This window comes from Girardinichthys multiradiatus, chromosome 12 (assembly GCF_021462225.1).
Source record: "Girardinichthys multiradiatus isolate DD_20200921_A chromosome 12, DD_fGirMul_XY1, whole genome shotgun sequence".
In the NCBI taxonomy this organism is placed as follows: Eukaryota; Metazoa; Chordata; class Actinopteri; order Cyprinodontiformes; family Goodeidae; genus Girardinichthys; species Girardinichthys multiradiatus.
Window position 1 is genome coordinate 46,420,198 of NC_061805.1, and position 25,063 is coordinate 46,445,260.

General features: G+C 40.0%; 1 protein-coding gene across 1 annotated transcript in view; it reads left to right on the plus strand.

Moving 5' to 3' along the window:
* The first annotated feature begins 1,210 nt into the window (after positions 1-1,210).
* Positions 1,211-25,063, plus strand: part of smarca2 (SWI/SNF related, matrix associated, actin dependent regulator of chromatin, subfamily a, member 2) — a 69,770-nt gene continuing 45,917 nt past the window's right edge. Inside the window, exons 1-16 of the mRNA XM_047380964.1 lie at positions 1,211-1,343; positions 5,576-5,836; positions 6,266-6,398; positions 7,115-7,540; positions 8,584-8,679; positions 9,418-9,670; positions 10,607-10,733; positions 11,349-11,522; positions 11,645-11,818; positions 12,049-12,219; positions 13,505-13,555; positions 14,267-14,397; positions 16,828-16,885; positions 17,109-17,206; positions 17,325-17,472; positions 22,026-22,189. Coding sequence (XP_047236920.1) covers positions 5,603-5,836; positions 6,266-6,398; positions 7,115-7,540; positions 8,584-8,679; positions 9,418-9,670; positions 10,607-10,733; positions 11,349-11,522; positions 11,645-11,818; positions 12,049-12,219; positions 13,505-13,555; positions 14,267-14,397; positions 16,828-16,885; positions 17,109-17,206; positions 17,325-17,472; positions 22,026-22,189 — 2,438 coding nt within the window. The 5' untranslated portion in view covers positions 1,211-1,343; positions 5,576-5,602. The remainder of the gene's footprint in view (positions 1,344-5,575; positions 5,837-6,265; positions 6,399-7,114; positions 7,541-8,583; positions 8,680-9,417; positions 9,671-10,606; positions 10,734-11,348; positions 11,523-11,644; positions 11,819-12,048; positions 12,220-13,504; positions 13,556-14,266; positions 14,398-16,827; positions 16,886-17,108; positions 17,207-17,324; positions 17,473-22,025; positions 22,190-25,063) is intronic.

Sequence of the window (25,063 nt, forward strand, 5' to 3'; positions counted from 1 at the left end):
CGTAATGAATACACAAATTTCAGCCAATCAGAAATTGGATTTTGCATCAGACCTATAAAAAGGCTTTTTAATACAGAAATGTCAACGTACTGAAAAATGTGTCAGTGTTTGTGCAGTAAATGCATTTAATGGTTGGGGCTCCTTTTGCATTTCTTACTTCTTCAATTCGGTGTGGCATGGTGGAGATCAGCTAGCGGCCCTTAGGTTGTCTGCATTATTTGCTCTCATCTTCCTCTTAACAATACTACATAGATTCTCTATACAGTTATGCCATGGTCATTAAACAAGGTATTGGTAGTTTTGTCATTGAGCTGGTGCCAAGGTTTGCCAAAAAAGTAAATTAGCATCAGCAGCTTGTCAGCAGAAGCGAGCATGAAGTGCTCAAAAAAATCTGGGTGAGCAACGGACCAGTCCTTTTCTCCTTAGCTAAGCTAAGACATCTAAGATACTTCAGGTTCAGAGTGGTTTAATGCAACAATTGTAATCCGTTTCCTGGGTCTGCATTCAATGCCTTAAGAGTTTTCCCCAAGCTTTCGAATGGGCTCACCTGCACAATAGTCTCAAGACTATGCTTTCCCTGTTGCTTGTGCACTTTTTCCTTTCACTTAAAATATTTTTTGTTGACCTTATCAGTCAACTTAACAATAAATCAAACTTCATTAGGATTATTATTTTACTTTTTTAAACTTTCAATACAGCCCTGTATAAATTATTTTAGACAGGTTAAAAACAGAAGGGCCAACGTAAAAATCTTTAATTTTAACAGGAACTGGATTATGGGTTTTTATTAAGCTGTAATCATCCAAATTATCTGAAATATACATTTGAAATGCCATGTGCTAGACTGGTGACCCCTGGAGATGGGCACTAGCTTCCCCTGTGACCCTACAAGGATAAGGGGATACAGACAATGTATGAATTGGTGCAAAGTCTTGACTTATATAACTATTCGTTTAATAATATAAAGTTTCACTTTTTGAGTTAAATTACTAAAATAAATATTAGTACTTTTGAAGGAGCCAAACGAGTCGAATCTTTAAAGTGAACTGAAAAAAAAAATTGATCCGGAAAAGAGCCGCAATTCCCCATATGCAGAGTATACAGTGGGTAAACGCCCAATAAACAAAATAAAAAGACTGACCGTGATTCACCCAATCACCATCCTCAAGAGGCGGAATTTCCGGTAAAATTGACCAATCAGTGTTAGCGAGGCGAGACGAAAGCAAACTGAATGTGACAGCAAAACAACACCACCGAAGGGGGAGTGAACTTGTAGACAGCCGTCATATCTTTCAAGAAACCTTACAGTAATTCCTTGTGTGCGGTTTAAAAACAGACGAAAGGTAAAATGATTTACTTTGCTCTTTTTTTTTTTTTTTAAGATCGTCGCGTTTTTCTAATAACTTCATGGTTACCTGTCCAAACTTTGGGACACGGAACCATCACAGGGTAGGAGTCCGAAACGACAGCTAGCAGGCTAAGCTAGTTAGCTGTTAGCTAAGTTCTCCACCGTTCGATCCAGACAAACACTTTTAAACGCCTCAGTTATTTGCTCTATGTGGCGCCGTCATATTAAACGTTGTGTTTAACTCAGATTAAGTCTCACAGACTACTGGCATGATGCTGACAGAAGCTCAACTTTCATGTTAACTTTGATTTTTGTTCTGCACATGATGGCCACCAGTTTTTTCAGGGGAAGCCATGATGATCCAATCAGATTCGCTTGTTCTTTATGGTGATACTTGACCAGCTAACGGTCATGTAACTGTACAGTAATATCTCAGAGACTTGCGTTTAAAGCTAATGTTTAGCTTTAACTTTTATATTTTGGTATTTACATACTGTGGCAAATCAGCTGTATTGAATGCAAATGTGTTTTTCAGCCATATAGTCGAGAAAACATGGAGCTGTGCGTCTGTTGTGTATGTTGTTGTTAACCTGGACTATACAGGTCCTTCTCAAAATATTAGCATATTGTGATGAAGTTCATTATTTTCCATAATGTCATGATGAAAATTTAACATTCATATATTTTAGATTCATTGCACACTAACTGAAATATTTCAGGTCTTTATTGTCTTAATACGGATGATTTTGGCATACAGCTCATGAAAACCCAAAATTCCTATCTCACAAAATTAGCATATCATTAAAAGGGTCTCTAAACGAGCTATGAACCTAATCATCTGAATCAACGAGTTAACTCTAAACACCTGCAAAAGATTCCTGAGGCCTTTAAAACTCCCAGCCTGGTTCATCACTCAAAACCCCAATCATGGGTAAGACTGCCGACCTGACTGCTGTCCAGAAGGCCACTATTGACACCCTCAAGCAAGAGGGTAAGACACAGAAAGAAATTTCTGAACGAATAGGCTGTTCCCAGAGTGCTGTATCAAGGCACCTCAGTGGGAAGTCTGTGGGAAGGAAAAAGTGTGGCAGAAAACGCTGCACAACGAGAAGAGGTGACCGGACCCTGAGGAAGATTGTGGAGAAGGGCCGATTCCAGACCTTGGGGGACCTGCGGAAGCAGTGGACTGAGTCTGGAGTAGAAACATCCAGAGCCACCGTGCACAGGCGTGTGCAGGAAATGGGCTACAGGTGCCGCATTCCCCAGGTCAAGCCACTTTTGAACCAGAAACAGCGGCAGAAGCTGCCTGACCTGGGCTACAGAGAAGCAGCACTGGACTGTTGCTCAGTGGTCCAAAGTACTTTTTTCGGATGAAAGCAAATTCTGCATGTCATTAGAAATCAAGGTGCCAGAGTCTGGAGGAAGACTGGGGAGAAGGAAATGCCAAAATGCCAGAAGTCCAGTGTCAAGTACCCACAGTCAGTGATGGTCTGGGGTGCCGTGTCAGCTGCTGGTGTTGGTCCACTGTGTTTTATCAAGGGCAGGGTCAATGCAGCTAGCTATCAGGAGATTTTGGAGCACTTCATGCTTCCATCTGCTGAAAAGCTTTATGGAGATGAAGATTTCATTTTTCAGCACGACCTGGCACCTGCTCACAGTGCCAAAACCACTGGTAAATGGTTTACTGACCATGGTATCACTGTGCTCAATTGGCCTGCCAACTCTCCTGACCTGAACCCCATAGAGAATCTGTGGGATATTGTGAAGAGAACGTTGAGAGACTCAAGACCCAACACTCTGGATGAGCTAAAGGCTGCTATCGAAGCATCCTGGGCCTCCATAAGACCTCAGCAGTGCCACAGGCTGATTGCCTCCATGCCACGCCGCATTGAAGCAGTCATTTCTGCAAAAGGATTCCCAACCAAGTATTGAGTGCATAACTGTACATGATTATTTGAAGGTTGACGTTTTTTGTATTAAAAACTATTTTCTTTTATTGGTTGGATGAAATATGCTAATTTTGTGAGATAGGAATTTTGGGTTTTCATGAGCTGTATGCCAAAATCATCCGTATTAAGACAATAAAAGACCTGAAATATTTCAGTTAGTGTGCAATGAATCTAAAATATATGAATGTTAAATTTTCATCATTACATTATGGAAAATAATGAACTTTATCACAATATGCTAATATTTTGAGAAGGACCTGTATAAGTGGTTAATGTAAACTGATCGATCTGGCCTGTCCTGAAGTAATCTTTAGGAATGTAAATTTGAGCTTGTTATGAAAATGATTTTTGCTTGGATGACAGATTTGCCAGATTTTAAAATAAAAACATTTAGTCCCGAGATATGAACAATAAACAATGCAACACACAAGTTCATATTCACTTTTATTTAAATGTTTCCTACATGGTATTTTTGTAGGTAGGTTAATAGGGTCATTGTAAAAGAAAAGGGCATCCTTGCTTTATGAATCAAGATATTATAAAAAGGATCTAATCTTTACCACATCCTAAAATTCCTTATACTTCAGCTACATGAAAATACATAACCGATTAAAATTCAGCACAAATAAAGCAGGAATGGAAACGGGATAAGGTGGGAGCAGCTGGGTTCATATGATTGACACACTTGAATGACTGGTCATTAGCAGTCAGTTGCTGCTCTGTAGCATACAAGGGTGTGTTTTAACACTGCTAAGGCAGAAACAAAACACCAACAATGACCTTAGGGAAGCAGTTGTGGCTATCCATGAATCTGGGAGGAGATATAAGGCCATTTGCAAACTAATAACTATTTCAGAATCAGCTTTATTGCCAAGTTCGTACATACAAACAAGGAATTTGACTCCGGTACACTTTGCTCTTTGGTTTTGTTTTTGCATTACAGAATATACATATTTGCAATTTACAAATATACACATATATAATAAAAAGGTACATTTGCAACATCTGTATGCTGTTGTTTTGTACTCTATTGAATGTTCAACAGAGAAACAGCCTGGGGGAAGAAACTGTCTCTGTGGCGGCTGGTTTTAGCGAATAGTGCTCTGTAGCCTGAAGGTAAAGCTCTGAACAGTTTATGTGCAGGGTGTGTGGGGTCTGCAGAGATTTTAGCAGCTCTTTTCCTGACCCTTGACCTGTATAAGTCCTGGATGGAGGGAAGGTCAGCCCTGATGATTCTCTCTGCGGTCCTGATTATTCGTTGCAGTCTGGACCTGTCCTGTTTTGTGGATGAACCAAACCACACTGAGATGGATGAAGACAGGACAGACTGAATGATGCCAGTGGAGAAGATGACCAGCAGCTCCTGTGGAAGGTTGAACTTCTTGAGTTGCCTCAGGAAGTACAGTCTCTGCTGGGCCTTCTTTCGAACAGTGTCTATGTGTGAAGACCATCTCAGGTCCTCAGAGATGGTGGTTCCTAAGAACCTGAAGTGGTCCACGGCCGATACAGTGTTGTTGAGGATGGTGAGGGGGGTGTATGGGGGTGGTGTTCTCCAAAGGGTCACCACCATTTCCACAGTCTTGAGTGGGTTGAGTTCAAGGTAGTTCTGACTGCACCAGTGTACCATTTGGAAGATTGCTGGTATTACCAGGCTTTATTCCCAATATCGTCAAAATCATTGAATTGGTTGATTGATTTACCCTTCCAGCCTGGCATTTTGTTTGGTGTTAAGCTGATATTTTTAAAACTTAACCACAATAAATATGTTAGATTTGGTAAAAATGGTACAAAAATCCAAACTTTGGAAATGTAAGCCTGGAATGTGTGGAATGGAGGAAAAATGTCCACAGATTAGGGACAGTTAATAAATGTTAAACTTATGACATTTTATGTGAAAGACAGCTTGGATAGAATCTGTTTTTTTCCATTTCCATTTTTAGTTTCCCTGTGCAGTTATTATACTACTTTGAACTGTTGTGCAACAGGAGAGACTGACAGTCCTGTAGCAACAGAATCCTCTAGCCTTAAAATTAACTGTGATTTTCTGTTGAAATGTAGCTCTGAGGAACTCAAAAAAATTCCCTTATTCTTTTGAGATGAAGAAAGGATCCCATTTGTATGTGAGGAGCATGGAGTTATTAACTAAATTAAAATAGTACATAGAAAATGTGAACAGAAATCAAGATATTAAAATGTGCTCCATTTGTTTTAGTTTCCTTGGTCTTGTGTTATTTACCTGAATTAAAATCCAATACTTTCTATTTTGTTTCCCCCTCAGCTGACTGGTGTCCTTTCAGTTCAGTAGATGTCCACGCCGTCAGACACGTCAGGTGGCATGTCCCATCCTGGCCCATCCCCAGGGACAGGCCTGTCCCCAGGGCCCATCTTGGGGCCTAGCCCTGGACCAGACCCCTCACCAGGTTCTGTTCACAGCATGATGGGGCCCAGTCCTGGACCAGGAACACCCAACGCCCCACATGGCCTGCAGGCCCAGGGGCAAAGTGATTACTCTCAGGACAGCATGTATCCTATGCATAAGGTAGGTTGTCACTTCTACTGTTTGATAGAGCTGGGAGAATGTTTTAATAGGCCTGTTGGTGTGAATTCTCCATTGATTCAGTGACGAAACATCGGGGTTAAGCACGCGGCCACGTGCAAAGGCTATAGTCCTCGATGCGGCTGTTCCTGGTTCTAGTCCCGGACTCAGCAAGCCTTGTCGAATGTCTCCCCCTCTCTTTGCCCGCTTTCCTGTCTACCTACTGTCGAAAAATGAAAAATAAAGGGCTCTAGTGCCACAAAAAAAAAAGTTGATTTTTTTGAGCGATAGTCCTGTATCACTTGGAACAAATGTTGAGGTTTGTGGTGGGTGTCTGTGTATTTGCCAACAGGCAGATTTACCCAGCAGACCAGTGCTTTGAAACAAGAAGACCAATGTGGCTAACCCGCCTTTTTCTCCATCTTGTTTCAGCCCATGGAGGCGGCAATGAATGACAAGACGATGGCTGAGGCGATGCATTTCGGTCACATGAAAGGTGTGGGCATGAGATCCCTTCATAGCGGCATGGGACCTCCTCAGAGTCCCATGGACCAACACAGCCAAGGTAAATCATCTCCATGCTTTCTACAAATTTTGTATTTCAAGTGTTTCTTCCTTTTGACATCACAGTCTCACCTTCAGCGATTTATTCTGTGAAGTAGCCAGAAAAAGAACAACTTATAACCAGAAACTGATAAAGCAAAGATTATTATTATTATTATTAAAGACCAAATACAGGTTAAGTGATATGAATTTACAGAGCCCTACAGATTTATTTCAATGCCTTGAACTTTGACACATCTTGCAACAAAACAACCACAAACTTTAATGCATTTTAGTGGGATTTTATGGGTGAGATGAACACAGACAGGTGTTTTTGAGAACATTAAGAACAACGAGCATCTTGAAGACCAAGGAGCGCAGCAGAAAGGTCAGGGAGCAAGTTGTGGAGAGGTTTAAAGTAGAGTTAATTTATTAAACAATATCCCCCAAAGCTCTGTTTAATCCATCACATAAACACCATGTATCATTTTCTTTACACTTTTATCTGGTCTACTTTGTGTTGGTTTCTCACATACAGTCCCCATAAAATACTCAGGGATTTGGTTGTAAAGTAGCAAACCCTGTACAAATGAAGGGATGTGAGTATTAATACAAGCCACTGTATATTATTACATTTATTCATTTTATGTTTAACATCAAGGTTGAGAAGTAGAGCTTTGAAGTTAATTGTGAATTTTCAGAAACATTAAAACATTTTGGGTTGGTGTGGGGGGTTAGGTTACATGTCTCCACATCCATCCCCAATGGGAATCCATGAGCATGCTTCCAGTCCCATGTCAGGAGGTGGAGGTGGACCTACACCACCCCACATGCCCCCATCCCAGTCAGGCCCTATGATGTCCATGGATCCTCAAGGAGGCATGCCCAACATGTCCGGTATGGGCCAACAGGGACGTGGACCCTCTACTTTCAGCCCAGTCCAGCTCCAGCAGCTCAGAGCTCAGATTCTCGCCTATAAGATTCTGGCCCGCGGGCAGCCGCTGCCGGAAAACCTCCAGCTGGCTGTTCAGGGCAAAAGGAGCCTGCCCACAATGCAGCAGCAACAGCAGGCGCCGCCTCCACAGCAGCAACAACAACAGCTGCAGCAGCAGCAGCCACCGCAGCTACAGCAGGCATCCGGTGCTAGCCCATACAGGCCATCAGGTAGGAACATTTAATTACTTATGTAAACAACTAAAATGAATATAATGCAGGTTGTTGTGTTTAAATACGGTACTATTGGTAAAGTTTCTGTGTGGTCAACAGTCTTTAAATTTTTGGTAAATGAAACATTGAGTAAAGGGCTGAAGCTGAATTAGACCAACTGCTGGTCAGTGAGTATTATGTCTAAAGTTTCAGTATTAAACCACAGGGAAATATTTTTAATAAAAATAACTTATTTCAGGAGCATCAGTTTGATGTATTTTAAGATTTGAGGTTTAAGAAATTAATTCAGGTTAAGATCAGTCATTCTTCTAAAATACTTAAATCTCTTAATGACCCAAAATGCTTGACAATGTAAAGCTGAAACTAGATATTTTTATATACTGAAAAGACAAATAATCTTTTTCTCTCACTGTCTCACATTAGATCAGAGTAAACTTATTGTGTTACATCAGTTAGAACTACCTAAATATTTTTTATTTGCTAAATGACAGAATAATATGTTTCTAAAGGAATTGTTTTTATAATTTCTTCAGTTTCAGAAGTTTACATTTATTTCCTTATGATTTGGCAGCATTGTCTTTAACCTGTATGACTTTTTATTATATCCACTAAGATGGCTATACCGTTGAACAATTTGGGCAAAAAAAAAAAAAACTGAGAAAAAGAAAGAAAAAAAAAAATATAAAAACACAATTTGGCAAAGCCAGATGATGACATCACTTTGCAAGCTTCTGACAGGTTAATTCACAACATTGGCTTTAAATGGAGGCACATCTGTCAATCCATACATTAAGGTAACACCTCAAGCATGTTGCCTCCTTGTGTGACATCAGAGAAAAATCAATGAAGAAGGGTTGATGGCTTTTTGGATATCTTTACAACTCCAGAATCTACTTTAAACTCCATAAAAAGTCAAAAGGAAGCACAGGGATTTTGCTGTTTTCATTCAACCCACCTTGACATATTCGAATAACCTGTAAAGTCTGTGAGACAGCTCAAGGCAACATCGGATCTCACTACGTGTTTCATGTTGCTGAAAGGTATGGCGATGGCACCTATGAGCGGTCCCCAGTCAAGCCCCTGCCCAACACCAGCCATGCAAGGACCCAATCAAAGCACCAAGCCCTGGACTGATGGTGAGTCCTCTGGCTTTTCAGCACTGTGGTTCTTGCACTAATGGTAATAGATTTGTTTCATAAAAACCGGAACCTAAATCTACATTTCTGATTGAATATTAAAGGACCGAAGAGATCAATAAATTGTTTATATGTGAAAATGGCTTGGAACATATTCCCTCTACGAGCTGATGCTGCTGCTTCTGTTGGAGTGTTAGATATGTGACCCGTTATGGTTTATCTGTGATTTTTAAAAGTGTAATCCCACAGTAGAAAAGACCAGTTGTAGCAACACTGTGCTGACTTGCTCGCTCATACAAAAAAACAACACAGATATGTCAGTAAAGTAAAATGCTTGCTTTTCTTGTCTTAATGTGAATAACTCAAAGTTTTTAAACAGGAAAAAATGTAGTTCTACAGGTTGTGGGCCATTTTCTGCAGATCTTCCAGTGCTAAGATCTGGGTTTAGTTGGGGCCCATCTAGTTTCCCTATTTTTCTCTTTGCAGACGACGGGTTTTTTAGCTCTCTGGCTTTTAGTCTGTTTGAACTCCACTTGTTTCACAGTAAATTATTAGCTAACTACTGTTTTCATTTCGTAGAAATAAATAAACTTGATTTCTTCTTCTCGTCTTTGGTTCAAGCTTGCACAACCTTGTAAATAGAGAAGCAGGTGGACAAACAAGCAGAACTGAGAGCTTACTTGTTACTGTGGTCAATGTGGCAATAAGATCATTAAAAGTCTTGTTTTTTTTTTGTAGTTCAAGGTGTTGACAATCAGGCAAATGCACAAAAGCACCTCACTCTGGTTCCTAGTGGCCGTCCGTCTCCTGCACCCCCTCAGGCTCCTGCAGGACCTTCTGGACCCGTGCCGGGAGGTTCAGCAGCTACTCACCCTCCAGGCCAGCAGGTGTCCCCCATGCCCCAAATGCAGCAGAAGCAGAACCGAATTACGCCAATCCAGAAGCCTCAAGGTTTGGACCCAGTGGGAATCCTACAGGAGAGAGAGTACAGGTATTTGTGAGACAGTTTTAGACTGGAGTCACAATTTCAAAATTTTTCTTACTTTTAATTTTCTTGGAAAAAAAGGAAACATTGAAGTTTTTTTGTTGCAGTCTACTCATGAGTGACAGTTATATTTGTTTTATGTTCTCAAACCCTCTATCATACATCTGAGATGTTATCTAACCACGTTTATCTCAGTAAATTTATACCAACATTTAATCATAACCATTCAGGCCGAAGGTCTTCTAACTGCAGACCAAGATCTGGGTCAAGGAACCAGATAAAGTGTGAAGACACTTTTAACTTCTGCATGTTAAAACAGCACAGCTTTTACACCACTTCTATAATCCCAGTGATTTGTGGCAGGAGTCAGTGGGTCGCTGCCTTAATAGAAGCTGGTCCGGTTGAGAAGTTGAAGCACGTAAGGCCTGGAAAGTACCACCATAAGTTAGAGGGTAGTCAACATGATGGACTCTAAAATGTGAGAACTGAAAATAAAGATGATGTCTTGTATCAAGGCCAAAAAAAGTGCATTAAAAGCATGCTGTTTGTTCATGTGTTTATAGGTAAAGCATGTTTTTTAAAGGAAGTTTTGATGCATTTAATGAACAAGAAAAAATTTTTATGTTTTAGTATTTGACCTGGCTGTCAACTCCATGTTTTTTTTCTTTTAATATGACATTTAATCAACTGTTTGCTGTCTGAATTTAGCTTTGTCCTCGTTTTTCCTGACGGGTTATGATTTTCTTTGTTCAGTTTTAGTTATTCCCTAGAAATCACAGAGATTTCTAGGGAATAACTAAACTCTGTCGAACATAAAACACAGTCATTTCAAAATTGAACGTGCTGGTTGATGTAATTCCCACAGTGTTTATTTTTCTGGGCTTAAAAGGTTAAACTGTAGTTTGCAACATTTAAACAGGGTGTGCTGATAACCTGTTTCAGACTGCAGGCCCGGATCGCACATCGAATCCAGGAACTGGAGAGTCTACCCGGCTCTTTGCCCCCGGACCTTAGAACTAAAGCTACAGTGGAGCTCAAGGCGCTGCGTCTGCTCAACTTCCAGCGTCAGGTACTCAGCAGCTGTGATATTTGCAGCATCTACACAGATTTAACAGCAACAGTAATCCAGCAGATATTAGTTTCCTGACAAAGTAAACAGCAAAATAATGAACAGCACCTTATACAGCAAATTCATCAGGATTTCTTTAAAGCGTACACCAATGACTGTTTTATTTATTTTCTTTTTGGCTTATTCGCCCAACATTTTTTTTGTATTGTACATTTTCTTTCAAAAAGGTAGTTTCATTTAATCTTAGTTTTTTTTTTTTTGCAAACCACACCATAAAATGTAAAGACAGATGTGGACTTAAAGCTGCAGTGGGTAACTTTTGTAAAAATGTGTTTTTTACATTTTTGTTAAAAGTGTCACTATGTCCTGACAGTAGAATATCAGACACACTATCTTTGGAAAAAAATAGAAAATCAATTTTGATTAGCTGCAGCAACCTTGATTTCCATTTTCTTCTAGACGTTATTTCTTTCAAGGTTATGAATGAACTCCCAGCCTTTTCATTTCCCTTCTGTATACTGATACTGAATATTCTACTAAATTATAACATTTACAGATTCTAAAGTTTTTAAATACCTAAAAATAGTTTTTTATGTAACCCGATTTTATGTCCAGCTGAGGCAGGATGTGGTGGCATGTATGAGGCGAGACACGACCCTGGAGACAGCCCTCAACTCGAAGGCCTACAGGCGCAGCAAGCGACAGACGCTGAGGGAGGCCCGCATGACGGAGAAGCTGGAGAAGCAGCAGAAACAGGAGCAGGAGAAGAAACGTAGACAGAAACATCAGGTAAGTGGGACAGCGTGCAGAAGTGTAATTTATCGCATAACATCTTATAGTAATTATAGAAATCCTCAAGATTGTTTTTCATGTGTGACATATGGGATTAAAGATTGTCGCTTGTTTTACAGGAATATCTCAACAGTATTCTCCAACATGCCAAGGACTTTAAGGAATACCACCGCTCAGTTACTGGGAAAATCCAGAAACTCACCAGATCCGTCGCCAACTGGCACACAAACACCGAGCGGGAACAGAAGAAGGAGACGGAGCGAATTGAGAAGGAGAGGATGAGGAGACTGATGGTAAGAGTCTGTGGCTACATCACGTACAGATGGAGAAAAGATTGGTTGTTTTGATCTTTAGACATTTAAATCCTTTAGGATATGAGGCGCCTGTCTCCTGGATGTTTTGTGCAGTTTTAGATGTTTGCAGTCAGTTATTGATGAGTTGTAGAAAGTTGTACCCATCTGTCCAAGACCTTGGTGTAATTTTTGGTGTGCCATCTGTGACCTTCTGTCACTGTCTTGTCCAGGCAGAGGATGAGGAAGGCTATCGAAAACTCATTGACCAGAAGAAGGACAAACGTCTGGCCTATTTACTGCAACAGACGGATGAATACGTGGCCAACCTTACGACTCTGGTGTATGAACACAAAGCTGCTCAGGCAGCCAAGGAGAAGAAGAGGAGGAAGAAGAAAAAGAAGGTAGGAAGAGTTTTTTTCAGAAGATTTCTGTTCTGTCTCGTCAGTAGAATTTTCCATGTTACAGCCTCCATCTTGTTAAGATCAAAGATCACGTGACATTAAAGCTGTTTCAGATTCTGTTAAGCTAATGAGCTGATATTACATGGCAACTCACATTGATTTGTAACTGTAATTAGTGATCTTGAACAATAACCCTACAGTTCCCTCCAAAAGTATTCAAACTCCTTGTAGATTTTACAATTTGTCACATTATAACTTCATACTCCGATGTATTTTATTGGGGGTTTTATGTGATAGACTAACATAAAGTAGTGCATCATTGTGTAATTGAAGCAAAACAACCAACCAGCTACCTTCAGAAGTCACCTAATTGGTAAATAAAGTCCATCTTAATGTAATTTAGTCTCAGTATGAATCCAGTTGTCCTGGGAAGCCATCAGAAGTTTCATTAGTGATCAGACAGCATCATGAAGAGCAAGAAACATTGCAGACGGGTTAGAGAGAAAGTAGTGGAGAAGTTTAAAGCAAGGTTAGGTTAGAAAACAATATCCCACACAATGCACTGTGCAATTCATCATTAAACATAGAAAATGGTATGGGACAACTGCAACTTCTCAAAGACAAGGAAAACATTCATTTGGGAACCTGCCAAAACCCCCATTTTAAAAGAAAAGAAAAATAATCTGGAGGAGCTACAGAGCTCCACAGCTCATGTGGAGGAATCTGTAGACAATAGATTGACACTAAGAAAGGCATTGTTAAAGCAAAGCCTTAAGTCGTCCGGTTTGCAGTTTGTGACAGGCCATGTATGGGACACAGCTAACATATGGAAGAAGGTCCATTTTTATCCTACATACAAAATGCTTTGTCTAGATAAAAACTATACATCACCCTAAACAGACCAACCCCACAGTGAAACATAATGTTGGCAGCATTATGCTGTGCAGATGCATTTCTTATACACGAGTGGAGAACTAGTCAAAGTTGATGGGGAGATGGCTGGAGCTGGAACAAAGCACACTTGTGTTTTAGAATGGCCCAGTCAAAGCCCAGATGATGTATGATTTTGTTCAGTTCACAATTATGAGCTAACTTGTGTTGGTTTATCGCATGTGGAACAAAAAGGAGACAAATATGTGGAAACGTTCTATGGGTATGAATACTTTCGTAAGGCACTATTTACTTTCACTGAAATCAAAACCTATTATTCATTAGCACCACCCTAACACGTCTGCTAACAGTGCTTTAAAATGTTGCCATGTTCTTTCCTCTTTTTCATCCGTAGAAGGTGGAGGAAGATGGTGAATGCACCAGCGACATTGGACCTGATGGAGAGGTTAGTCACAATATTTGAATGTAGATTTTTGTATCTTTATATTTGTATTAGGTGTTTTTTTTCCTTAAACTTTGATCATTTGTCCAGAACTGAATCCGAGCAGAGTGAACACCTTTATAGTGACTACTGATTCTTTATTTTCCTCTCATCTCTTATAAAAGTTAAAAATATTCATTAGCTTTTCTACATTCATTAACAAACGAGCTCAAAATAAGTGAACCTGGTGAACGTTGTGGTGAATTTAGCAGCTAAATGTTGTGTCTTTTGGAGCGAAGACCAAAAAAAAGACAGAATTTTGCATTGATTTGATTAAGGGACCTTAATCCAGCTCCAAGGAAACGAAATTAATTCCTCCACTTAAAGAATGAGCAACTAATGCTCTCCTCTCGTGAGATAAAAAAATAAAAGCAAAACGAATATTGTTTCCAGCAGCTGTTTGATCTTAACATGATCTCTTGGAAATCTAAATAGTTGGGATTTTAAGCTGAATGCTTTCCTTGTACTGTAGTTTAACTGGGAGAGTATACTAATATTGATGATATTTTCATATATTAAATTAAGTAGTTACCTCTATTTAATTACTGGGTCTTAATCTGTCAGTTTTTTTACTCATATGCAACGATAGAAAAAACATGGAAGTGGGTGTTTGTGAAACTGTGGTGAACTTGTGATTAGCTTTGTTTGCTAAAAGCTAAAAGCATCTACTTGCAGCCCATGGATGAGAGCAGCCAAATGAGCGAGCTGCCAGTCAAAGTGATTCAGACGGAGACTGGGAAGGTTTTGCAGGGGACGGATGCCCCCAAGTCCAGCCAGCTGGAGGCTTGGCTCGAGATGAACCCTGGGTGAGAAGGCGTACTGTTACTCATAGCTGGTTTCAGCTACAGAAACCTTGCTGACAAATTACAGAGGTGGTTTATCCTTTATCTGCTCAATGCACATGTTAACAGAGACGTATATGGAAATAAATGTAAATAGCAATGCATGTTGTGAAGATCAAAATTTGACCTATTTATTTTTTTTCTACCACAGCAAAAGTTACTGAATTATCTTTGGTGTTTCAGTTTATAACCACTACAACTTGTCACAGGCCAGCTTCAAACTGGTTTCCTAGGCAGTCTGGAAAAACCTGGAGTTTTCTCACTTTCCGAGTCTCTACAAGTTATGAAATGAGAAACTGATTATAGAAAAACGTTAGTTTCCAGACTTTATTCCTTATTAGAGATATATTTAAGATGAAAGGTTTTACTGATGTTATTTGATTCTGATTTTTCTCAACACTTTAATCTAGAGCGTTCCAAATATTTATTTTTGGAAGGAAATAATTCTGTATTTAAATGTACAGATTAGTAAAATCCACTGGAAACATCTAAAAACGTAAGTTTGTTAGAACCCTGACGATATAGCCTACGTTGCTATCATCTGATGATGCAGCGCACTGTAGTTTATTTTCTTTACAACTAGCAAGACACAGCTTTAGACTTTGACCTTTTCACTTGCAGATGTGTTCTGGTTTTAAAAGGAAAAGAAACATTGTCTGTTTGAGGTGTGCAGGTATTTAGCCACATAAGTTTGCGTTTTTTTTAAGTTTTTTAAATGCTCCTTGTTTATACAGGTCCTTCTCAAAATATTAGCATATTGTGATAAAGTTCATTATTTTCTATAATGTAATGATGAAAATTTAACATTCATATATTTTAGATTCATTGCACACTAACTGAAATATTTCAGGTCTTTTATTGTCTTAATACGGATGATTTTGGCATACAGCTCATGAAAACCCAAAATTCCTATCTCACAAAATTAGCATATTTCATCCGACCAATAAAAAAAAATAGTTTTTAATACAAAAAACGTCAACCTTCAAATAATCATGTACAGTTATGCACTCAATACTTGGTCGGGAATCCTTTGGCAGAAATGACTGCTTCAATGCGGCGTGGCATGGAGGCAATCAGCCTGTGGCACTGCTGAGGTCTTATGGAGGCCCAGGATGCTTCGATAGCGGCCTTTAGCTCATCCAGAGTGTTGGGTCTTGAGTCTCTCAACGTTCTCTTCACAATATCCCACAGATTCTCTATGGGGTTCAGGTCAGGAGAGTTGGCAGGCCAATTGAGCACAGTGATACCATGGTCAGTAAACCATTTACCAGTGGTTTTGGCACTGTGAGCAGGTGCCAGGTCGTGCTGAAAAATGAAATCATCATCTCCATAAAGCTTTTCAGCAGATGGAAGCATGAAGTGCTCCAAAATCTCCTGATAGCTAGCTGCATTGACCCTGCCCTTGATAAAACACAGTGGACCAACACCAGCAGCTGACACGGCACCCCAGACCATCACTGACTGTGGGTACTTGACACTGGACTTCTGGCATTTTGGCATTTCCTTCTCCCCAGTCTTCCTCCAGACTCTGGCACCTTGATTTCCAAATGACATGCAGAATTTGCTTTCATCCGAAAAAAGTACTTTGGACCACTGAGCAACAGTCCAGTGCTGCTTCTCTGTAGCCCAGGTCAGGCACTTCTGCCGCTGTTTCTGGTTCAAAAGTGGCTTGACTTGGGGAATGCGGCACCTGTAGCCCATTTCCTGCACACGCCTGTGCACGGTGGCTCTGGATGTTTCTACTCCAGACTCAGTCCACTGCTTCCGCAGGTCCCCCAAGGTCTGGAATCGGCCCTTCTCCACAATCTTCCTCAGGGTCCGGTCACCTCTTCTCGTTGTGCAGCGTTTTCTGCCACACTTTTTCCTTCCCACAGACTTCCCACTGAGGTGCCTTGATACAGCACTCTGGGAACAGCCTATTCGTTCAGAAATGTCTTTCTGTGTCTTACCCTCTTGCTTGAGGGTGTCAATAGTGGCCTTCTGGACAGCAGTCAGGTCGGCAGTCTTACCCATGATTGGGGTTTTGAGTGATGAACCAGGCTGGGAGTTTTAAAAGCCTCAGGAATCTTTTGCAGGTGTTTAGAGTTAACTCGTTGATTCAGATGATTAGGTTCATAGCTCGTTTAAAGACCCTTTTAATAATATGCTAATTTTGTGAGATAGGAATTTTGGGTTTTCATGAGCTGTATGCCAAAATCATCCGTATTAAGACAATAAAAGACCTGAAATATTTCAGTTAGTGTGCAATGAATCTAAAATATATGAATGTTAAATTTTCATCATTACATTATGGAAAATAATGAACTTTATCACAATATGCTAATATTTTGAGAAGGACCTGTATGTGAGATCTGATGGTAGAAACTTAGTGTTTCTCTGTTTTATTATGACCAGGTATGAAGTTGCCCCACGTTCAGACAGCGAGGAAAGCGGCTCAGAGTTCGAGGAGGAGGTCAGTGACCTTTATCATTACGCTCTGTTCTGCCCTTTTCTAAGTCGACCACCTGGTGTTTTAAAGATAATTATTCTCATTCAGTCAGTTTTGTATGTGAACCGGTTGCTCCACCAGGGGGCAGTAGCTGCAAGCTTTAGATCGACAGTCTATTCTGCCCGAGCTGAGTCTTTGGTGTGTTTGGGCTTCTTCTTGTGACCTGCCTTTAATTTCACCTGATAAGGATGAAGAGGAAATGGGCAAAGCGGAAACAGAGGAGAAGAAGAAAATTGATCCCAATGAAGTCGAAGAGACTAAGCATGATGCCAAGAACGTCATTGAGTACTGCATTTGTTTTTCATTATCACACATATTACGTTTTGGTTTGAGAAAACATACTAGCAGACAGAAGAACGCTTCAGCTGCTCTGTTTTCTTTTGCTACATGTACACACGTTTAGGTCAGCCAAACAAGATGTAGACGATGAGTACAGCTGTCCTACTGGGCAAACAAGCTCCCAGTCTTATTACGGTGTGGCCCACGCTGTCATTGAGAGGGTGGAGAAGCAGTCGTCTCTGCTGATAAACGGCATGCTCAAGCATTATCAGGTAAACACGCTTACATTATGTTTATCCTCTCCTACATTTTTATCTGCATTTTAATAAACCTTTTACTTGGCAGAACAGATTACATTCATTTGTTGTTGATGATCTCCCTTGAGCTCAACCCTCAATGGTTATTTTATGCAACACGTAGTTAATGCTTAATAGTAAAGTCGAAGGGAATTGGGACAGAATTTTCTTTTTCTTGCAAATAAAAATCTAAAAAGTCTGGTGTGAGTTGGTATTTAGCCCTCTGTTCTGTAAGGGCCTCAGAGGTTAGTTAGAGAACAATGACAACAAACCGCCTCATGCAGAGCAAGCCTCACAGCAGACAGGTCAGGGAGAACGTTGTGGAGACGTTTAAAGCGGGGTTAAGTTAAATATACAATATCCCAAGATTTAAACATGTCACAAAGCTCCTTTTAATTCATCATAAACCTACCAAGACACGGCCGTCCACCTAAACCGACAGGCCAGGCAAGCAGAGCGTTAATCAGAGGAGGAGCTGCAGAAATCCACCACTCAGGTGGGAGAAGCTGTTTGTGGTACTCTCCTTAAATCAGGCCTTTATGTAACAGCGGCAGACAGGAAACTAATGTTGAAAGAAAGCCAATAGAAGACACATGCGTGGCTCATCACAGATTATGTAGGGGACACATCAAACGTGTTCCATTTCGAGAACGAAAAGGATTTTTTTAGGCTTGCATACAAAACACGATGGGTCTCATCTTCAAAGATTCCAAAAATGGACCGCTAAATTGTGTGTGCAAAAAACCAAAATAAAAACTGCATGTGCAATAGGTGGGCGTGTTGCAAGCAAACCTTTTGAAGATCAGCCCTGTTTTCAGAATCTACCACACAATAATTTTAACTCATTAAATTGGCCTTAAGCTCAAGCGCACATTCAAGGAATGCAGCAGGATAATAACACTAGCAAGACCTTTGAATTGTTAATAGGGAAAAAGGAGGGTATTTATGTGGCCTAGTCAAAGTCTGGACTTAAATCTGATTGAAATACTGAGGTTTTACCTTAAACAGGCTGTTGACTATTTTACAAAGAAGAGTGGGCCAAATGGTTAATGGCAGTTGTTTACTCCATGGGTGACTAGTTATTTGGTTTAGGGTCAATCACTTTTTCACATACGGCCAGGTTGGTTTGGATAGCTTTTTTTTTCTTTAATAAATCAGATTGTCAATTAAAAACCACTTTTTGTATAAACTCAGGTTTTCTTTGTCTGATTTTAAAATGTGTTTGATGATCTGAAGCATTTAAATGTAAAAGAAAAATGCTTAAACAGAAGTAAACTTTTTCATTGGGTTGTCTTTGGTGACGTGTTTGAATGTTTGAAGCCGTTATTAAGGCGTATCTATTATTATTGCTGCACTAAACTTGAATATATTTAATTCTTTATTTTTTGTAATCTTCACATATGTATTATATGAAAAAAGACCAAACATAATTGTACTTCAGAACTCATCTGGTAAGTGAAGTCAGTAATGCTCTTATTGACTGTTCAGTGCTTCATATATTTCTGTGTTAATGGAAAACGTTATGTAAAAGCAGTTTGAGGCTTTTTCATGTATTCTTTGCGTAAGTAATAAGTCAAAATGAAAAAAGCACACCGGTCACAGTAATAGAGATTAGTCCATTTCTGCACATTTAAATGGATTTTAAAAGCCAATACTAGTCTTGATTCTGTTTATTAAAGAGCTGGCTGTATTTTAAAATTCATTCAGTTTCTAGAAATCAGAGTGAACATAGTGGACCAAGTACGTATTTTAGAACACTTGCCTTTGCTTTAGTTTCAGCAAGATTCAGTCAAATAAAGATTTCATATGTAAAAAAAACCCCCCAGCTTTTATAACAAGCATATTGTAATTTATCTGCTATTTAACTGCTGGGTTGGTAAGAATGTGTTGCCTTCAAATTCAAGCTTGTTGCTGGACAGCCTGTTACTGGGTCAGGATTCTGATGGATCCGCCAGAGTGGGTATCAAAAAGCGTTTTAATTAGATGTTCTTTATTCGTTACATTCCCTGAATAAATGAGACAAATGTTTTTTTATTTCTCATTGGAAGAATGAAGACATAGAAGTGTGTTCACTCTGGATAAAAATGTCTGCCATTCCCTTTAACCTTTCTGCCTTTAGACGCAGCCGTGCTGGTTTGCTTCACTCTCTTACAGTCTTCCTGTGTGTTTCTACCCCTCAGCGGGCTGACTACTGTCTGCTGAAACAGCCAGCTGTGTCCCGTTTAAACTTGAACGTCAGAATTTTAGATTTCCAAGGTGGGAAAAAAATCAACTGTAAAACTGGAGAAGTTCCAGCTTCAAAAGTTGAATGTTTCCCAACCCAGACTTCAATACACTAAAAAAGATACTGTTAGAAATGTTATATTTGCATTTTGATATTGGTTTGTATGTTTCTTTCATTCCTGGATCAAACTGAAGGCTTCACAGAAGAATGGAATGCAATTTCAAAATGCAAGCAACCAAAGCTAAATACAATCTAAGAGAGACACACATTTAAAGGCTTAAAAGTCAACAAAATACATGCCAGCACTTTATTTGCAACAAGGATTCCAGCAATTTAGGGTGGGTTTGTTGTTGTGACACCATCCATCATTTACCCACTCACTTCTGACTATTAAAGATTGGATCTGGGAGGAAACTGGCCCAGGAGGGAAGCCCAGAAATCCATCTCTTCGGTAAGACTCTCCAGCCTATTCTGGGGGCTGAGGGGTTCCCAGGGCAAATATATAGACCTGTAGCAAGTTCTGGGTGTGCCCTGGAGTCTTCTTCCAGTGACATGTCCCTCTAAAGGGAAATCCACAAGACCTCAAGGAGCATTTGAAGACTTCTCTTATCCAGCAATAGCCTGCTAGGTGCATCTCTAATGGGATGGAGCCTTTTCCATTGGCTCTGACTTTGCCCTGCTCCACCCCATCCCTTTTTGTAGCCGTTTCCATTACTAGCTTCTCTGGCCCGGTATCAGCTTTCTTGGTCCCTGCTTGTCAGCTGGTCCCATCAGGACTCAGTAGGGCCAAAATGTGACATAACCAGACTGCTGTTCCCTGATTGGCCGTGAGCGTGGTCAACCGTATATCAGTGGCATGAGAAAGGGAGAGGTATGACAAGCCACAGATTTTATAGCACACTGCAGTGTCGGGAAAAGCTAAAAAAAAAAAAAAAAACTCGAGTGACTACAAAAATATTAGGGAGCACGATGGCCAGAGCAGGTCAAACTGAAAGCCGTGGTGGTGGTTTGAAATCATTGGCCCAATTTACGGCTGGAGGTGGGGCTTCAGGCAACAACTCCAGCCTTCAACATCCAGGTTTCGTGCCGAGGAGAGCGGAGTGGAGCCGTGTGGTGTTGGAGCCGTGAGAGGAGGAATAATCTGCTGGGAAATTATACTTTTTAAAAGAAGTTAGGCAGCAACTTTTAAAGGAGTGCTTTTGTTTTGGAATAATTGCATCTCAATAGTCCTCATGTTCTTAATTAGCGAACAGAATAAGCAAAGCTTACTGACTGAAGCCTAGTTTTGTTGCTGTTTGCATCTATTAACATAATTATTTACAGTTCGCTCACATTAGGATCCTTCTAGGAGCAGTTTACACAGACACCTATCTTGCCTCTGTAGTGTCAGTAAATTTGTTTTTAGCTGTTGTTGGCAGTTAGATGGGACCTAACAGATCTGGGGCTTTGCAAAGAAAAGCTCAGGAACGTCTGTGAAACCTTAATGATGAGATGTCTCTTCTGTCACCATGTTTTTACTGTGCTGCAGTTAGCCGAGACAGAGGATGAACAACAAAGCTGCTGTGTCAGAAAATTGGGTGCAGCTCACATTATTTTTCCCCCCATGCAATCAGGTGGCTGACTTTATATGATCTATGCTGCTACTCCTTGGGGAAACGTTGGTGATTCTTCAATAATTGGAACACTTATCAGTCTGCATAACAAACCTGAAGAATGTATGGAAGCTGCAATATCTATTTTTCATTTAGGGTTAATGCTGCCTGTTGTTTCTGGAAACATCTTCACTGATGGACGTTATACTAAGAGACATAAAGTTTATAATTGGTTCTCTTCTCTGCAGCTTCTGGCTTTCCGTCCGTTCTGTATCATCATCCTGACTTCTGTTCGTTGTGTTGCGCTGTTATTTTGCAGCTTGCTGTTATTTTACTACCGTGCTTTATTTGCTACAGATCTGAAACCACTGTTGCAGTAAGCAGCAAGCTCACCAAGAAATTTGGGGTAGAAAACATTGGAAACCTATTGAGATTCTATTTATGTTCTGTTGTTTTCCCTTTCAACTTTCACCATAAAAAATGGTTTTATGTTTTAGCAGATCATAATATGTTTAAGTCATACTTTCACTGCTTTCTGGTAAGCCTCCCTTGAAACTGCCACGAGACGTTTTCACATCTCTGTGATATTCATTTACACCTGCAGTGTGTCATTTTCATGAGTGTTGACACTCTCTCTCCCGTTCATGGCTCTTTGAGTGAAGTGGCACAATGTTTTTTCAAAACATGTGTTTATATCTCTGTGTTCTTTCAAGATCCAAGGTCTTGAGTGGATGGTGTCCCTCTACAACAACAACCTCAACGGCATCCTGGCTGATGAAATGGGCCTCGGTAAAACCATCCAGACCATCGCCCTCATCACATACCTGATGGAGCTCAAGAGGCTCAACGGCCCCTATCTCATCATCGTTCCTCTCTCGTAAGCTCTCCTCACTTGGCATTTATCCAGCTTTAGCAGAGCACTGTCACAGTCTTGTAAATTACAGCCTGCAACTACCTTTCAACCAAATACACAGCAGTGTAGTGCCTTGGACTTCTCTGGGAAGTTTACGTCAAAAGTCAACGTAACTGTATATACAGTTCTTTTGAATGTTATTTATATGGTTAATGTGCTTGACTAAAACAAAGTGGTGCATAATTGTTAAGTAAGATGGAAAACATTTCATCACATAAATAAAAATCTAAACTGTGACGGGAAGGGCATTGCTACCTGAACTTTCAGTGAGTTAAATACAGACAGTGGTTGCTATGGAAATCTATACTCGATAGTCATGATATTATGATTGGACTCAAGATATACGTATATCACCCAGCACTAGGTTGAGGTGGCAGGGTGAGATTTACATCTGAGCCCCAGATCAGTAAATCAATTGAACTTCTTCAGAGTTGTCAAACTCCAGTCCTTGAGTAATATAAAGATAGAACCCTTAAGGCCCAACTTACCGTATTTTCCGCAATATAAGGCGCACTTAAAAACCATTAATTTTCTCAAAAAATGACAGTGCGCCTTGTAATACGGAGCGCCTTATATATGGATCAATTGGTTAATTGGTTGATCCATACTGGTTGTACACGGCGCTCTGTCAAAATGTTTCAGTACGACTGGTAAACTACAAAGCCGCACCGCTTGCAGCATTACGGCTACCGTAGTCAGGGGCGTCGCCGAAGTAATAGCGGTAAACACCTGTACTGTGCTTACTCCTAGTCCAACACCACTTGTGTGTGTATAACGACCCCAAAATGGCACCTTTCAAGAGACACGCTTACGATGCTGAGTTCAAACTCAAGGCTGTCAGCTACGCAGTCGAACATGGGAATAGAGCAGCAGCGAGAGAATTCAACAGTTAACGCTACTATATTGTGAATGTACTAACGTTTGATTTAGTGCATCAAACTGTTTCTTTTACGTGTTTACTGAATCAGGGAAAAGTTCCCTTTCACGTTTTAACTAACGTTTGATTTCAACTTCAACTTCATAGACTCCAATGCATTCCTAACGTGCGGTTGGCTCTATTCAATATAATTCTATGTAGAGGAGACCTTACCATGAGAGTGAATGGAGTTATCAGAACGCTGGTTTGTAGTGTATTAATAAAGTTTGACTGACTGACTTATCTGACTGTTTTGTTGACATTCTCTTTAGCACAGCTCCATCTAGTGGATGCATAACGCAACCCCAGTCAAACGTTTGACTGCAGTAGCTTCTATTCTATGCGCCTTATAATCCGGTGCGCCCTATATATGAAAAAAGTTCTAAAATAGGCCATTCATTGAAGGTGCGCCTTATAATCCGGTGCGCCTTATAGTGCGGAAAATACGGTATACAGATTATCTGCAAAAAAAAAAAGTTGATTTAAGGGTTTAGTTAAACTTCAAGAAAATTATGATTGTTGGGGACTGAAGTTTACCAATGGCCTTCATTAGAAACTGTAAATGTTGATACATTTGTGTGTCAATCATTTTAATTGATTGGTTGAAGACCTTATTGTCATTGTAAATAAAATACGAGATTAAAAAGGGCTCAGTAGTGCACTTTAAACACTGGAACCTCGCTCCAAACATAGTAAACATCAGACTAACAACACAATAAATAATGATCTAAAATTATGTAATTATTAAAAAGTTCTTGTGCATCATGTGCCTGCTTGCAATGAGCCAGGCGGCAATCACACAACCTCTTTGGTTGAAGATAACGTTAATAAAGATGCTGTGAAAGTGACAGGTTGTAGTAAGAGGAGTTCACGGTTTGTATGGGCCAAGGGTAGAAGCAGTTTGCCAGCATTTTTATTCTGCTCTTCCAACTTCTGAAGCGATACCCAGAGGCCAGTAAGGAGAACAGACAGTGTTCTAGGAGTCTTGAATCATTTTATTGGTTCTGTGAATACATCAACAATGAGAGAAATGATCCAGGGAGGGCAGGGGTCAACCAGTGACCTTTTCTGCCATGATCACCACCCTCCGTTGGGCTTTCCGGTCTGCTGCTGTAGAGCTGGCATCACATCCCTCTTTATAAGCTTCCCTATCCCACCATTGGCATTGCCACACTTATGTCTTCCATGTGATATGTTCCGAGGAACATTTTAGAGGACAAAATGAAAGGAACCCTGAGTTTATTATAGAAAAGTATTACAAAAGATGTTATGTTGGAACTGAAAGCCTGAAAAAAAACTGCTTACCTTTTAAAGTGAAATACTAATGAAACAAAGGTCTTCAGAAATAATAACTTGAGAAGTTAGTGAGGCATTAAAAAGTAATTCTTCATCAGTAGAAATGCATTTGAAGTCATTCATTCACTTTGGGATGCTAATTACCCTCGTTGGTTTTCCCGCTCCTAATCCAGTCTTTGATTATTTAGACTCTTTCAAGTGGAACATCTCAAGGTTTGCTTGAATCAGCAGAACATTTGGTTTATAAGGTAAACCAGGGTGCAGTTGCTCAGTGGCTGAAGGTTAAACCACAAAATATGAATCAAAAGTTAGATTAAAATGGATGCACTTCTAGAGTTAAAAGGGTTACCTGGCAGAGGAAAGCAGCATCAGGTGAATCTTGTAATTACACTTTTCAACTGAATTAGTTATTTTCCTGTTTGTTTGGGATTTATAATGACAAGTGTTGAATAATGAGACCAAGCCAAGGTGTTGTTTCCAGCAGTAACCATTTTTCTTTATTCCTGAACATTTAGAAAGTCTAGGTTTGCGTTTGAGCTCAAGGTTTTATATTATAATATTCACCAAGAACAAATCTAGAGCAGATTAAAGTAGACTTTTTATACTCTATAGTCCAAATTGAGGGA